Source organism: Pinus tabuliformis, chromosome 2_2 (assembly GCF_031772625.1).
Source record: "Pinus tabuliformis cultivar Carrire ecotype Pingquan chromosome 2_2, CPIR1, whole genome shotgun sequence".
Taxonomy (NCBI): Eukaryota; Viridiplantae; Streptophyta; class Pinopsida; order Pinales; family Pinaceae; genus Pinus; species Pinus tabuliformis.
In genome coordinates, this window is record NC_142300.1 from 75,579,948 (window position 1) to 75,595,346 (window position 15,399).

At 41.0% G+C, this 15,399-nt stretch overlaps 2 protein-coding genes across 4 annotated transcripts in view; both read right to left on the reverse strand.

Annotated features, from left to right (window-relative positions):
- LOC149191514 (nodulin MtN21 /EamA-like transporter family protein) overlaps positions 1-15,399 on the reverse strand; it is a 338,056-nt gene that overhangs the window by 72,209 nt on the left and 250,448 nt on the right. The gene's annotated exons all lie outside the window — the stretch shown is intronic.
- On the reverse strand, positions 869-1,904 carry LOC149191515 (uncharacterized). Its single transcript, XM_089406256.1, has 2 exons — positions 1,767-1,904; positions 869-1,635 (listed from the first exon to the last, which is right to left on the reverse strand). The coding sequence occupies exons 1-2, from the start codon at positions 1,892-1,894 to the stop codon at positions 1,140-1,142; spliced, it is 624 nt and encodes a 207-aa protein (XP_089262382.1). The 5' UTR covers positions 1,895-1,904; the 3' UTR covers positions 869-1,139.

The following is a 15,399-nucleotide window of genomic DNA, read 5'->3' on the forward strand; positions in this document are numbered from 1 at the left end:
TCCATAAGTATTTCAGGAGTTCTGAGAGTGTTACAACAACTACCATTGAACCACAATAGGGAGTGTATTTTTGGCTAGCTGGAGAATACGCAAGGGGAGTTTGGAGCTATCAGTGATCAAGCATTTGTCGAGAGAGTTAGAGGATTGGGAAAGTAGCAAAAGGCTAGTCTTTCTTGCGAGTTTGGAGCCAGCATCCCAGCAGTCTGATTTACAGTTACTTGGCCCTGTACAGAGAGCCATCACTAAGCTCACGTGGCAGATGGAGGAAGGAATTGTAGAGCTGGAGCTGGCCGGGAGAAGTAGGAGATCACTTGGAAGGCCATTTGAGGAGGATTGTTGGAGTTGGGAGAGCAGAGATTGATAGGATCAGTCACAGCAACAGAATTCGAAATTGGAGGGCCAAGCTGTGAAGGGTCAATTTTTGAAGGTCGGAACCAAGGGAAACCCTTTCTGGGTTTTTCTGGGTTCTAGGCAAGGATCACACTCCTAAATTTGTAGAATTTTTGGGCAGATCTACGGGGTCAAATAGGGCTCCCAACCAAGCCAGTAGCTAGAGGAGCCAAGGAGAATTTGGGCGAAAATTCCGAGGTCAACATTTGGTCGATTCCTTCGTGGGTTTTCCTGGGTTTAGGCCAAGGAGCAAGGAGCTGAAGTCTCATAATTTTCTGAGCACTGGAAGCAATGATTCCAGCCCTTTGAAGTCAGCAGACAGAGCAGTTTTAAACTTTTATGGGGCAGTGCAGTTCAGTTCAATGTTGCACACATCGCGATCGGGATTTAATCGGCGCCGGGAAAAAAGCGGAAAAAATCGTTAAAATCGGGAAAAAATCGGAAAAAAGCGGGAAAAAATCGTTTGGCACAAAAATATTCATTTTTTTTTCAATTTTTTTCAATTTTTTTAATATCTAAACCATCTACAACATAAAATAAATACATTGACACATAAATATGATAAAAAAACTAATATATAAGATGTTTAATATCATTTCTAGCGCTAAAATCACACATAACATTGAATCATGTCCTGAATAGTAAGTCCTGAGTCCCAAGTCCAACTCAGCCTCAAAATATCAACAAAAAATATGATAATGTATCTCATCATGTCATAATGTCATATACAATAAAATGAAAGTCTAATCCTATTGATTTCCTCTGCCCCTCTTGCGAGAAAATGGCACAACTTTCTCTTTCCCTCTAGATGTAGAAGCTGGTGCCTGTGGTGGTGGAAATGGCAGTGGAGTCTGACGTGCTCTAGAAGCTGAAGAACTAGTAGTAGCAGCTATAGGAGGCTGAGGTGGACGGAGACCACGTCCTCTACTGGTGGTAGTGGTAGCCCGGGTAGCCCGGGTAGGCGGTGTCACCTCCTCCTCCTGCTCCTCCAACTCCTCCTCCCCCTGCTCCTGCTCCTGCTCCTCCTCCTCCTCCTCCTCCCCCTCCTCCTCCCCCTCATCCTGCACTAACCAATCCTCAGTGGGATCCATGAGAGGCCTCTCGGTCTCAACCCTCCATTCAGCAGTGGTGTCAATCCCATCCAATGAGATGGCTTCCGTATCAGGTGTCTTCTCTAGTTGTTTCACCCACAATCGAAGATTGTAGTAGACATAGACCATGTCATTAAGTCTATGGGACTCCAACCTGTACAAAGTTCATGAAATAATAAATTAATAATTAATAATTAATATTATAAAAAAAATATTGTTTAAAACTTTAATGAATTCAAAAATTTATTTGGAAATTTGCAATATTTTAAATGTTTAAGTGTTAACCTATTGCGCTTCTTGTTGTGTATTTTTTCAAATACACTCCAATTGCGCTCACATCCCGAGGAGCTGCATGTTTGGCTGAGGATGCGTATGGCAAGATTTTGCAAAAGGGGTACTCTGCCACCATACATCTTCCACCATGCGTCTACAACAAAATTACAAATAAAATTTTAAATAAACATAAGAAAAAAATGGAATTTGAAGAAACAATGAAATTTGAAACAAAGTTACAAAGTACATACTACAAACTAAAAAATACCTGGCATTTTAACCGTCCTATCAATGACAGCCATATCAAAGCCAAATAAGCCACCTGACAACTTATATTGCTCAATTTGTCTAGAGATCTCCATACGTTCTTCTGAAGATCTCAACATCTTCTGGACACAGGTTAATAATCCTTCCACGACCTCAACATCAAAATTAAACCCACATGCATAAGAAAATGCAGGGTTCAGGAAAAGCCCAGCAGCATGAATGGGACGATGGAGTGTGTTGTTCCATCGCTCATCAATGACCTTCCATAGAAGGAGTTGTCTCTGGAACCCATCATCTCCCTTGTCATCATAGTAGGACCGAATGGCTTCTTTGGCCCTGTCCATGGCTTCATACAAATAGCCCATTGCGGGCTTCTCACCATCTACCAACCGAAGAACCTTTACCAAAGGTTCAGTGACAGCGCACACCTCCTGCACTCCCGCCCAGAAGTCTTCTTGGTATGAAACAAGTCTGCAGACGGCCTCTCCTTCTGGTTTGCGGCTCATTGGCGAAGAACGCCACTCCTCTGAAACAAACATTCTCTTCAAATCCCACATAGAATTCAAGAGGGATTGAAGAGATATGAAACTCGTCGCAAACCGTGTAATGGCGGGGCGCACCAACTCTTTGTTGTTGGTGCATTTTCTCATCAAGCTAAGCACAGATGTGTGATTGTAAATAAATTTTGTGATGGTTTTTGATGAGTCAACAGCCTCTTTGACAAAGGGAATTTTCCCTATGTCCTCTAACATCAAATCAATACAATGGGCAGCACAAGGTGTCCAAAATAAAGTAGGATGCCTGTCCATAAGCATTCTACCAGCAGCAACATAATTTGCAGCGTTGTCCGTTATGACTTGGACAACATTTTCTGCACCCACCTCCAAAATAAACACATCCAGCAAATCACATAAATTTTTTGCATCTTTGATTTGATGAGTTGCATCAACAGATTTGATAAACATAGTCCCCAAGGGACAACTAACCAAGAAGTTTATAAGGGTTCTCCCCTTTTGGTCAGTCCAACCATCTGACATAACAGTGCATCCTGTTTGTGCCCATGATGCCCTAAAATCCTCCAATCTTTGGGTGCAGTCACGCTTTTCATCTTGAAGAAGCCGGCCTCTGAAATCATGAAGAGAAGGGAGTTTGTACCCCGGGCCAACACTGGCAACAGCATCAAGAGTAGGTTGGAAAAATGGATTATTCCTTATAATGCTGAAAGGAATATCACTCCAGAGGAGAAATTTTGTCATCAACTTGTCAGCTTTTTCTTTTTCAGTTCTTTTCATCATTGAACCGATAGTTGGTTGTGAACCAGGTGTGGTTCGAGGAACAAAATATGATGATGCAGCAAACGGATTGACTGACGCTGCAGTAGAACCTGTGCCACTTGGCCCACTTCCTTCAGCTGACCTTTTTAGTTGCCTTTTGAGTTCTTCTTTGGCGTCTCTAGTGTGCTCTAATTCTCCCAATGCTCTCATGGCTTTTTGGATAATTTCAGCATTTGTCTTTAGACAGGGCCCCACATCACGTCCAGGGATTTGTGCAAGGTGGAACTTCAACCTGTATATCCCCCCGAATATTTCCTTTCCACACAACTTGCAATACAAGTTTTGTCTATCATTCGGAGTTTTAGGGTCACCATATTCCCAGAAAGGATCCAATTTCCTTGGCATGTTTGTTTTTGAATTTTGAATTTGCAAACCTATGGAAAAATAAGGATTAGGAAATAGGAATTTAGGATTACATAAATGATAATAGTAAATACAAATTACAATTTAGCATTTGCAAAATTACAAGCTAATTATTTCCAAAATCCCAATTTCTAAACCCAAGTCACCCAACCAAATGCCAAAAAACAATGAAAAATCAAAAAAAATAAACAATGTTTAAAGAAAATGAGAAAATAAAAATCAAAAATTGGTTCTCATAGTCATAACAAATAACCCATCCCAAATCAATGAAAAATTTCCAAAAATTCTTTAAAAACAATGAAAAACAAAGTTTTTATTGAACCAAAACAAAAAAAAAATAATCTACATACCTGGTTTATGGACAAATTGGCGATCTTGGCTTGGATTCCTCCTAAAATCGCTTCGATTCGCTCCCACAACCGACGGCAACCCTCTCCCTCCCTTCTTCTCCTTCTCCTCCGCGGCGGACTGCTGAATGAATAAAAAAAAAATCGTTTTTTCCATATAAAACCCCGCTGCCCGCGCCCTCCGCGATTTTAACCGAAAAAATCGCGATTTTATCGAAAAAATCGCGACTTTTTGAAAAAATCGCGATTTTTTCGATAAAAATCGCTATAAAAAAAAATTGGCGATTTTTTCGATAAAAATCGCGCTTTGAATCGGCAAATTTAAAAAATCGCGATTTTCCGATTTTATCGCGATTTTATCGCGATGTGTGCAACACTGGTTCAGTTTGGTGCAACAGTTGTAGCAGCCTTCAATTCGGCATTTTCTCACCTGGGTTTTGTGATGTTTGTCCATTGAGACAAGCCTAGGTGCACCATTCCTTCGTGGATTTTCCTGGGTTTAGGCCAAGGAGCAAAGAGCTGAAATCTCATAATTTTCTGAGCACGGGAAGCAGTGATTCTAGCCCTCGAAGCCAGCAGACAAAGAAGTTTTATGGGGCAATGCAGTTCAGTTTGGTTCAGCAGTTGTAGCAGCCTTCAGTTCAGCATTTTCTCACCTGGATTTTGTCATGCTTGCCCAGTGTTGCGGGGGAGCGCCCTCGCCCCCCCCCCCCCCCCGATCCCGCTCCCAATCCACGCTCCGGCGGGAGAGACTCGGGAGCGGGTCGGAAGCGCGCCCCTGAAATGGGAGCGATTTCAGGAGCGCGCTCCCTAAAAAAAATTTCACTCCCTGCCTTTTCGGGAGCGATTTCGGGAGCGTTTTGCCTTTTTTGCAATTTTTTTTTTGTAGTAATGTTTGAAATGCAATTTTTTTGAAAGAAACAAATAATTTTTGAGTGGGGCAGCTTAATGATCAAGTCTAGGCCCTAGTATTGATATGCTATTCATGGTAATGTTAAATTCTTAAAGTAAAAGTGACATTCTCCTTAATATTCATTTTTGTCCTTTTACTTAAATTTTTAACATTACCATGAAATGACTCAGGATGTTTGAGAGTGGTTCCGGCCTCATTGGATTTCATATGGATAAAGTATAATTTTAGATTTCATTCAAAATCCAGCAGAATTATCAGTTTTTCACGATTTCAGGATTGGGGGATTGCAATGTTTCCATTGAATTTTGTCATGTATTAGGGTATGGAACTCGTATTTAATCAAGAGCACCAATCCCTCTATGTACCTTGATGTTAGTGACATTGGTTGTCGAACTCCTCTATCATGACCCTCCTAAAAATGTATGCATCACTCAAGCAAAATCTTGACTTGACATGCTATGCTTGTTCTATCTTATGTTAATGCTTAGAGGGTGATATTAATGACAAAGATCCTGATTTTCCAACAAGACTAAAAATTTAGACATTTCTCGTGGTGGCAAGAGGCCCAAGCATAAGAAATAGATAATAGATTTACTTCTCTTTTCTAGTTTCTAGTAGCTTTTATAACTATTGACTCTTTCATATTTATTATGATATTTTTTTAAACAATATATGACAATTTAAGTTTGAAGTTGGAAATTATAACTCATTAGTAATGAATTATGAATATGACGCTTCATGAAAGTTGAAAGTTGTTTCATTTCATTTCATTTTATAACATTTCATTTCATGTTAGATATTATTTGTTGTAATGATTACACTTAGCTTACAAGTACAGCTTTGGTGATCAATGATGATAAATGTTATATATTGAATTCTGAAAGCTTGAAACTTTAAGATTGATGAATCATGAGACTCAATATGTTGTATGTTACTATGTTACTAACTTGTGGACGTGGTTGATGAAGATTATAACTTCTAGATGATTGTTGTTGTATGGTCCAATCTATGTTTTTTTATGTTTTTTATATCTAATTCATTATTTTACATGTTTTTGTTGACATATATGTATCAAAATATAAAAAATATATATATTATATAAAAAACACTCCAGGATTCGCTCCCAAACCGGAAGCTTTTGAAAATGTCGCTCCCACTCCCGTTTTCGCTCCCGCTCCCAAGTAACACTGTGCTTGCCCATTGAGACAAGCCTAGGTGCACCATTCTATTTTACTATTGTATTTTCTCTTGAAGAAGTAATAAAATGGCTCAGCAGTTCTCTATTTCCAATGTGTCCATGGGTGCTTAATGTATATTTCGTTTTTCTGACTGTTGGATTGTTTGCGTGCTTTGTATATCACTTACATTCCTGTTTAGGAACATTACATTTGATTAGTTGATGGAGACAAGCTTGCAATGGGCTACTTGTATGAAGCCATGGATAGGGCCAAAGAATCCATTTGCAATTACTATGATGATAAGGGAGATGAGGGGTTTAAGAAACAACAACTAATATGGACAATGATTGATGAGCAATGAAACAATACACTCCATCATCTCATTCATGCTGCAAGGATCTACCTGAACCCCACATTTTCTTACTCATGTGGTTTCTTATTTGATGCTGAGGTCATGGATGGATTCTTCACTTGTGTTCAAAAGATGGTGCCATCTCTAGCAAAACGTGCAGAAATCTCCAAAGAAATGGAGATATACAGGATGGAAGGTGGCACATTTAGCTTTGACATGGCTATCCATGATAAGAAAACCAAAATGCCAGGTAAGCTTTAGTTTATTTCAATTTTCAAATTTCATTGTCTCTTCATACTTTGCTTGAACTTTCAAATTTCAATTTTTTTCTTATGTTTATCTTATTTGTTGTAGATGCATGGTGGAGAAGCTATGGTGGCAGAGTACCCAATCTCCAAAGGCTTGCCATTCGAGTGCTCAGCCAAACATGTAGCTCCTCCACATGCGAGCGCAATTGGAGTGTATTTGAAAAAATACACACCAAGAAGCGCAACAGGTTGAAAAAATTCTGTTAATTTTTTAATTCATTAAATAATAAACAATATAATTTATTATTTTTATTTTTTTATAATTATTAATTTATTATTTATAATTTATTAATTTATGACCCTTGTATAAGTTGGAGTCCCAACGCCTTAACAACATGGTCTACGTCTACTACAATCTCTGATTGTGGGTGAGGCAACTTGAGAGGACACCTGATGTGGAGGCCATCTCATTGGATGGGATTGACACCACTTCTGCATGGAGGGTTGAGGCCGAGAGGCCTATCATGGAATCGGCCCTTGATTGGTTAGAGGGGGAGGTAGTGGAGGAGGAGGAGGTGGCACCACCTACCATGGTCACCAGTAGAGGACATGCTCTACCTCCTATAGCTCCTAGTTTTTTAGCTTCTAAAGCAAAGCAGAGTCCACTGCCAGTCCCAAGGCCTTTTATTAGTTTTTGTAGCATCGGTTGGTGTTCTAGTCTCGACAATTGTCAGAGAGGGTAGGAAACACTAGGACTTCATAACCCAGAAAAAGTTTCAAAAAATTCCACCTAGAAATGCCTTAATTAAGTTAATTAATCAGTAATTAAATTTTTCCTAAGTCTAACTTTGGGAAAATGATTAATTAACAAGAATTAATTGAGGAAGGTGATATTTCTCTAGAAACTCACATAGATAGACTAGGAAATAATCTCAACATTGATTAAGATTTAACCTTGGTCATTAGAGTCCCAACTGGAGATTATAAGAAGTCGATGGGTAGATGGAGGAACACACTTGAGATCAATTGCCTTGGGTAGTTCGACTTTCCAAAGTGCAGCAGTAGTTTGTTGGAAGAGTTCAAGCCAGAGAAGGGAAGTAGAGACAAAGAGGGGCTGAGACAGTGACTCTAGAGAACTTCTTCCAGTTCCGGAGAGTCAGCAACAAAAGGGTCGTATTTCCCAGTGAGGCTATGTAGAGCCAGCATAGATAGCTTCAGAGGGAGATCGATTTTGCTGAAGGGAAGGGTGATTCAGTTGCAGTTGGTTCAGAAATTCTCAGGAGAGCAAGTGAATTCCTTCCAGAGGCAGAGTAAGCCAGGACGTCATTTTTCCAGCAGTTATGGGGCTTAGGGAGTTAGAGCATGTGCAAGCACTGTGCAGAGGTTGTACGACTAGCTAGTTTTGCCAGTTGTCGAAGCTGGATCAGGCGTAGTGTTGAGGTATTTACCTCACAGATATTTTGGCTAGTTTATTTCGCTGATTGGATTCCCAATTGGGCATCCATAGATTGTACTTAGAATTTCTTGTTGTTGCTTAGTAATAAAAACCCTCAACTACTGCACAAATTTTCATAAGTTGGGTTTTCCCGAGGACTATTGTTCAAAAATAATGGTGTCATAATTATTGTGTGTGCATGTCAGTATTTTCTCAGTTTCCAGTTTATCTTCCACAAAATTATTATTTGTGAAGATTGCAGTGTGATTAATTCGCAATTTACGTAGCAATAAACTGGATAATTAATTTATCAATTAGAAAAATTAATTCCAGTTGCTGCAATAGAATTTTAGTAGTGAAATTTTCACATGGTATCAGAGCAATTTTGATCAGACGGGGAAGCTTAGAAGCGGAAGCAAAAAAAAATTCTATTCAAAGGGAGCAGTAGGACAATTTTTCTGGGGGCTACGCAGTGCCCAGCCAAGCAGTGCAAATTGCTTGAGCAACTCGATTTTTCAGTGCAGGGATGCAGAAAATTTTGACTTGCCAGATTGAGTGATTTCAATAGGCAAAGGGAGCAGCAGTCCATTATTTTCGCAAGGCAGATTCCTTGTTTGGGCGTAAAAGGGTTTTGCAAGTAGTTGCTAGAGCATAATCAGTGTCAGGTGGAAGAGAAACTGCACACACAGAGGGAAATTTCTCTCAGAGGGTTTCTAGGCTAGAAATCCAAATTTCCAGTTACAGTCAGCAGTAACTGCAAGCATAATGTCTCACTCCAGAAACGAGTGCGAATAGTAGATTTAGCAGCCGAGCAGGTGAAAGAGGGAGTTTTCCGATTCAATTTCAGAGATGGCCACAGTTGGGCTTAGAGATCAGAATAGGTTGGAGGGAGCCTCTAACTATGTCATCTAGAAGGCCAAGATGTCCTTCTGCTAGATGAATTTGGCCTGAAGACCTATGCAGATAATGTTGTGGCAGTACCCACTGATGCAAATCAGCTGAAGGAGTATAGGAAAGAGATGGAAAAGGCGAAGCGGATGATCTTGGATGGAGTCCAGGACCATATAGTCTCGCATATATCAACCAGGAATACAGCCAAGGAGATGTGGGATGCTCTCACTCAGCTATATCAGAATCCTTCCGAGTAGCGGAAGATGTTCCTGCAAGAGAAGCTGAGAAACATCAAGATGCAGAAGGGTGAAGGCATAGATCCCTTCCTCACCAGAATTCAAGAAATCCAGGACCAACTTGTAGTGGTTGGGGCAGCGCCTCAAACTATAGTGCTCGTGCGTTTGGCACTAAACAATGTCTCAGAGGAATGCCAAGTGTTTTCCCAGAGTATATTGGGACAAGGCACATTACCAGGGTAGGACAGGATGTGGTTAGACCTGCAGTAGGAGGAGATGAGGCGAGCTCTAGTACTACAGGTTCAAAAGGTGAGAAGGAAGAGGAGAATGTGGCCATTGCATCAAAGGGTCCCAATCAAGGATAGGGGGAGAAGGAGAAAAAGAAGGACCTACCTAAAGTCAAGTGTTTCAGGTGTGGCGAGTCTAGACACTACAATACCTAGTGTCCTCACAGAAAGAAGGACAAGCAAGAGAAGCAGGACCAGGCGGTAGCATCCATAGAGATAGACAAATTGTCCTCCAAGTTGGAGGAATACTTTGCCATGTTTGCAGTTATACCTCTAGGAGTGAGGTGGGGCAATATGGTGTTATAGTCCCATTGTTGCGCAGAGGATTGGGCAAGGTCAATTTGAGGTGTCTTTGTTAAAATTGGCAACTAGGGCCAAACTCCATGTGGGTCATCTTATTACTAGAAGCTAATATTTTTCTTGGATCCCTCTCATCGGGAGGTGTAGGATTGATCTAAAGATCATCTGATTCCAATAAGTATTCATGGAGATATGAATTTATTTGTGTTATGGGACAATTCGTCAAGGTCGGCCAGCAACCAAATAAACCCCACTTGTGCTCAACGTTTTAGTATAAATAGAGGTGGCCTTCAAGTCATTTCAACACACTTGGGATCTCTTCCTCTCTACTTGTCTTTGGGTTTTAGTAGGAGGAGAGATCCTAAGGGATAACGCTGCCCTAATCCAGAGGGCAGAAGCCAGAACTACCGGGAACTGCCGGAACTGCCGGGAAAAGCCGAAACTGCCGGAACTGTCGGGAATAGCCGGAATTGTCGGAACTGCTGGGAACTGCCGGAATTGCCAGGAACTGTCGGAACTGCTGGGAACAGCCAAAATTGCCGGAACTGCCGGGAACAGCCAGAATTGTCGGAACTGCCGAAATTGTCGGGAACTGTCGGAACAGGCGGGAAAGCTGACGCAAAGGGCAGAAGCCGGAACTGCCAGGAAAAACCGGAAAAGCCGGAACTGTTGGGAACAGCTACAACTGTTGGAACTGTCGGGAATAGCTGGAATTGTCGAAACTGCTGGGAATTGCCGGAACTACCGGGAACTTTCGGAACTGTTGGGAATAGCCGGAACTATCGAAACTGCCCGGAAAAGCTGACGCAAAGAGCAGAAGCTGGAACTGTCGGGAAAAGTCAGAACTGCCGGAACTGCCGGGAAAATTCAGAACTGCCAGAACTGCCGGGAATAGCCAGAATTGTCGGAATTGTCGGAACTGTCGGGAACTGCCGGAACAGGCGGGAAAGCTGACACAAAGGGCAGATGCTGGAACTGTCCGAAAAATCCAAAAAAGCCGAATAGCCTAGAATAGCCGAAACTGCCGGAACTGTCGAGAACAGCCGGAATTGCCGGAACTGCCGGGAATTGTCGGAACAGGCGGGAAAGCTAACGTAGAGTGTAGAAGCCGGAACTATCGGGAACAGTCGAAACTACCAGAATTGTCGGGAACAGCTGGAATTTTCGGAACTGCTAGAACTGCCGAAACTACCGGAACTATCGGGAACAGCCAGAGCATCTGTCTCCCGAGGAGAGCAAAATGAAAGGGACAACTAACTAACATTGGGACAGTTGTATGGTACTTAGCAACAAATACACCAAGCATGGAATGTTACAGCTAGCATGCAAGGGACAGCTAGCATGCAACAGCAAGCTTGCTAAGGACAACAAGCATGCTAGGGAGAATAAGCAAGCAAGGGACAACAAGCAAGCAAGATGCAGCCAACACATAGGTCAATATGACAACATGGTGCAGCAATGGCACATAATGCAATATAGTGATGGGTACAGTCATGATTAATGAAGCGTGATGAGATGCAGCATAGTGATGATGGGTGCAACATGGTGCAGCGCAGTGAGGTGCAGCATGATGACGAAATGCAGCACAATGATAGGTGAAGGAGTCACCTTGGAGAATCAGTGGAAGCAGCATGTCTTCAACAGATCTCACGTATCATCTTCTTGGAGATGATCTATGCTCTTATCTAGATAAGTCAAAGTGTTGACTTCTATTGTAGATGTACTATCTCTCTCTCTCTCTCTGTTGAACTATTGAAGAACATATAAGAAGATTTGATCAAGGGTTTCCCCACATTGGGGTTTGTCCCTGGCTAGCGCCACATCTTGTTTCCTCTTGTCTTGGCTTGTCTTCTGCGATTTATGTTTATGTTCTATCTGCAGTTTACTTTAATGCTGATGTGATTGCTAATCTGGAAAAGGTATTGAGCTAACTGTGAAAATTGAAATAAATTGCTCTAAGCATAGAACATACCTAAAATTAACAGTCTTCCTCATGGATCATTACCTTGCTACAGGGGACCACAATATTCAGTAGCAGGATGGATTAGTGTCAATGATGCAGTCAGATTCCAGAGTGACAGGTGCAGACTAGTTACAGTCAGGTATTGAGGAGCACAAAGCTATGTTGACACGAGACCAAGAAGCTCAGTATTAGAGTTAGCAGCAATGCAAATTCCTTAGTGGTAAATACAGAGACTAGTAGCAGTCAAATGCTCAGGAGACAGATGCAGCACAGAGACAGTTGATTCAGTATTTTGGATGCTTCTCAGTTGCAGTAGTTGAAATAGCAGCAACAACAGTTGAGAGGGAGTTGCAGTGCAGATGCAAATTTGGCAGCGGTATAGCAATGTCAGCAGCAACACAGATGCCGCATCAAAGTTGCGTAGTGGTTGGTGGGTAGTGGCAAGAAGTCACAATGACCATACTGTGAAAATTCTATCTATTGCAGCTACAGGGGATTATTCTTCTAACTCAGAAATTAATTCTGCAATTTATTTACTGCGCCAAATAACGAATAAAATTACAGTTGCAATTTTCACCATACAAACACTGCGGAAAATAACATACTAAAAACTAAGAAACTCTAGCACACACACAATAAAATTGACACAGTTATTTTTGGACAATTGTCCCCGGAAAAACACAACTTGGGAAAACCAGTGTAGTAGAGAAGGGTTTTATTATTAATGTTCAGCAGCAAATCTGAGCACAATAATTTAGATGCCTTGTTGGCAATATAATCTGAAGAAAACACTGGCAAAAATATTGTGAGAATTTTCTCTCACCCCACAGCTATTTTCTGCCTTCGAAATAGTTTCCCCAATGTTTCCGTGAGATGTTTGTGTAAGCCTCTGCGCAATCCTTACATTGGCCCTCTGAAGATTTCAGCCTTCCTTCCTTCAACTCTTTCGGGAGCTGAAAACTTTCTCCTGGAATGTTGTTGCTCTCCTGCTCCACCTGCTACTCACCCTCTAGCTCTATCTTCTCTGTTGAGCTACTACTACTAAGAAAATCGAATTGCCTTGGCAAATGAGTATCCGCACTGGATGATCTTCATCACCACATTGACTTCCTTTTATAATCCATTTTTGGAGCACCAACGGCCAAGATTAAAACTTAATCAATGGCTAGGATCATTTCTGGGTCGATCCATGTGAGTTTCTAGATGATTCACGCCTTATCTCAATTAATACTGATTAATTAACCATATTCCCTAAGTTTAGACTTAGAAAATATTTAAAAACACGGTTAATAATCTAATTAAGGCACTTCTAGGCGGAATTTCCAGAAACGATTGCTGGGTTTTCAAGATCTCATGTATTCTAGCCTCTCCACAAAATTTTGTCTAAAACACATCCGATGCTACAAAAGCTAACACTCCCTCTTAGTAAGGAATGTGTTATAACGTTGCTACCCCCTGTTGACCACTACTGGTCAACTACCCATGCAGTACACCCCCCCTTTTCTTTGCAAAAAGGGGCAGCACCTGATCAGCGTTTCCGTGCCATCCTGCAGTCATCAGCAGCTTGATCATTTTGATTGTAAACCCAGTCTGCATGTATGAATTGTAAATAATCTTAGCAGACATGAGTCGTATATGTGTATTGCCTAGGTGGACCTAACTTTCTAGTGGTAATCTACGTCCCGGAAGGTTTTTTGTCTCACCGATCCATGGATCGGCAGAGTTTTCCTTCAAACCTGACCCCAAAGCCGGGATGGATTTTGTCATTAGAACTTTAGGAGAATCCTAGTGTGTTGATCTGCTAGATTATAGTTGTGTCGCAGAACTGGGTGTTTTGTGAGGGTCTGTATTAAGTGGGTTTGTCCCCTTGAGATGTAAATTGTAAAAAGTCATCATGAAATGTGTCTTGAGGGTTGAAAATGTTTTAAATCCCCTCGTGAGTCCTAAGTCCTAGGTCCTAGGTGATGTTTCCGAAGGCTTAGTTCGATGATCCATTTGAAAAATGAAATAAAATAATAAATAATAAAAAAAAAATTAAAATTTAAAAATTAAAAAAATGAAATAAATAAAAAATTAAAAAAATAAGCAAAAACCCTGACTAATAAAATAATAATATTTTAAGTGAATAAATCGACGGATGAGATCAAGAGATGTCTTGATCCTCATCAACGGTCGAGATCATTTCTACATGGATCACTCGAACTAGCCGTTGGGATCATTTCCTTTAAATAGGGTGCTAGGGATCTTTTCAGATCATTCGATCTGTGAGTCTGAGACTGAAGAAGCTCTATTGTAAATCTGTTTCTGGTTAATAAAAAAAGACTTTGGGGTCCATATCTTGCTGGTGTTACTCTCTTGAAATGCTGTGAGATCATTTCATTTTCTGCATATGTTATTCTCAGCCATTAATAATAGCTTTTTGTAGAGTATTGTGAGCACAGGTATCTTGTTCACTTGCTGGGGTTTGAGTGCCGTTAGGGTTTCTGAAGTAATGGCAGGTATCTCCATTACTTTCTGAGATCCAGCAGCATTTTTGCCCTCTTTATTGACGGTTGTTTTGAGCTGTGCAGAAAACATCATTGAAGGAAATTTTGTGGGCGTTCGGGGAAGTTCTCGGCTGAACCAGCCAACTCCCGCAAGCATTTTTTGCTGAGCCCAATTGGATTTGATCCTGGGTCTATCATTCGGTTTATTTATCTGATTTGCATGAGATATTTTTTCTGAGTTCCTTCACAGTGAAAATCTGAATTTTTTGTTCCTTAAAATATTTCTGTGCTTATTGCTGAACCTGGCTGTCAAAAGGGCCAAAATCTGTAAATTATCAGCTGTCTTAGGGTTTCGATTTTCTCTGATCTAATTTTTGTTTTATGCAGCTTTCATTAGGGTTTTGATTTTGGTTTATGTACATATTACTATCATTTTGGGTAATTTCGTCATTTCAGGTGACAGGCATTAGAAAATATTTTTGCATAGAAACGCAGAGATCTACTGAGCACTGAATGCAAGCGTTGCAGAAAACCCAAGATCCAAATGGAATTCGCGTTTTAATTTGCCAGATAAACCACAGAAAATTGTGAAACGCGTCTCTCTCTCTCCGTCAAGCCGGCTCTCTGTCACGCAAATGTTATCGCTGGAAATGCATTGCAGAAATGTTTGCTGAATAATTTTTTTTAAAAACACCTGTGGATGAGCGTCATTCTGTCTGCCGTCAAAAGCTGGAGACCACAGTTACGCTGAGGGTTCTCATCATGTGATTATTGCCATCGATTAAAACGAGTTTTACGCCCTATTCGACTGAGGCAAGGCCAGCTGTGCGTTCCAAGCATCGAGCGTCTCCAGGTAAATCGGTTCGGTGTGAAATCATTCATACATTCAGGGAGATTTAGCGCAGTTGCATTTCGATTCAGGTAAACGTATCGCCCAGGTAAGTTTTCAAAACCGATTCAAGTTTCTACCCGCTGTCGTCACGTATGCCTGTCGGAAATATATATTCGTCTATGCTCGTTCCTTTTTTAAGATCAGGATTACGAT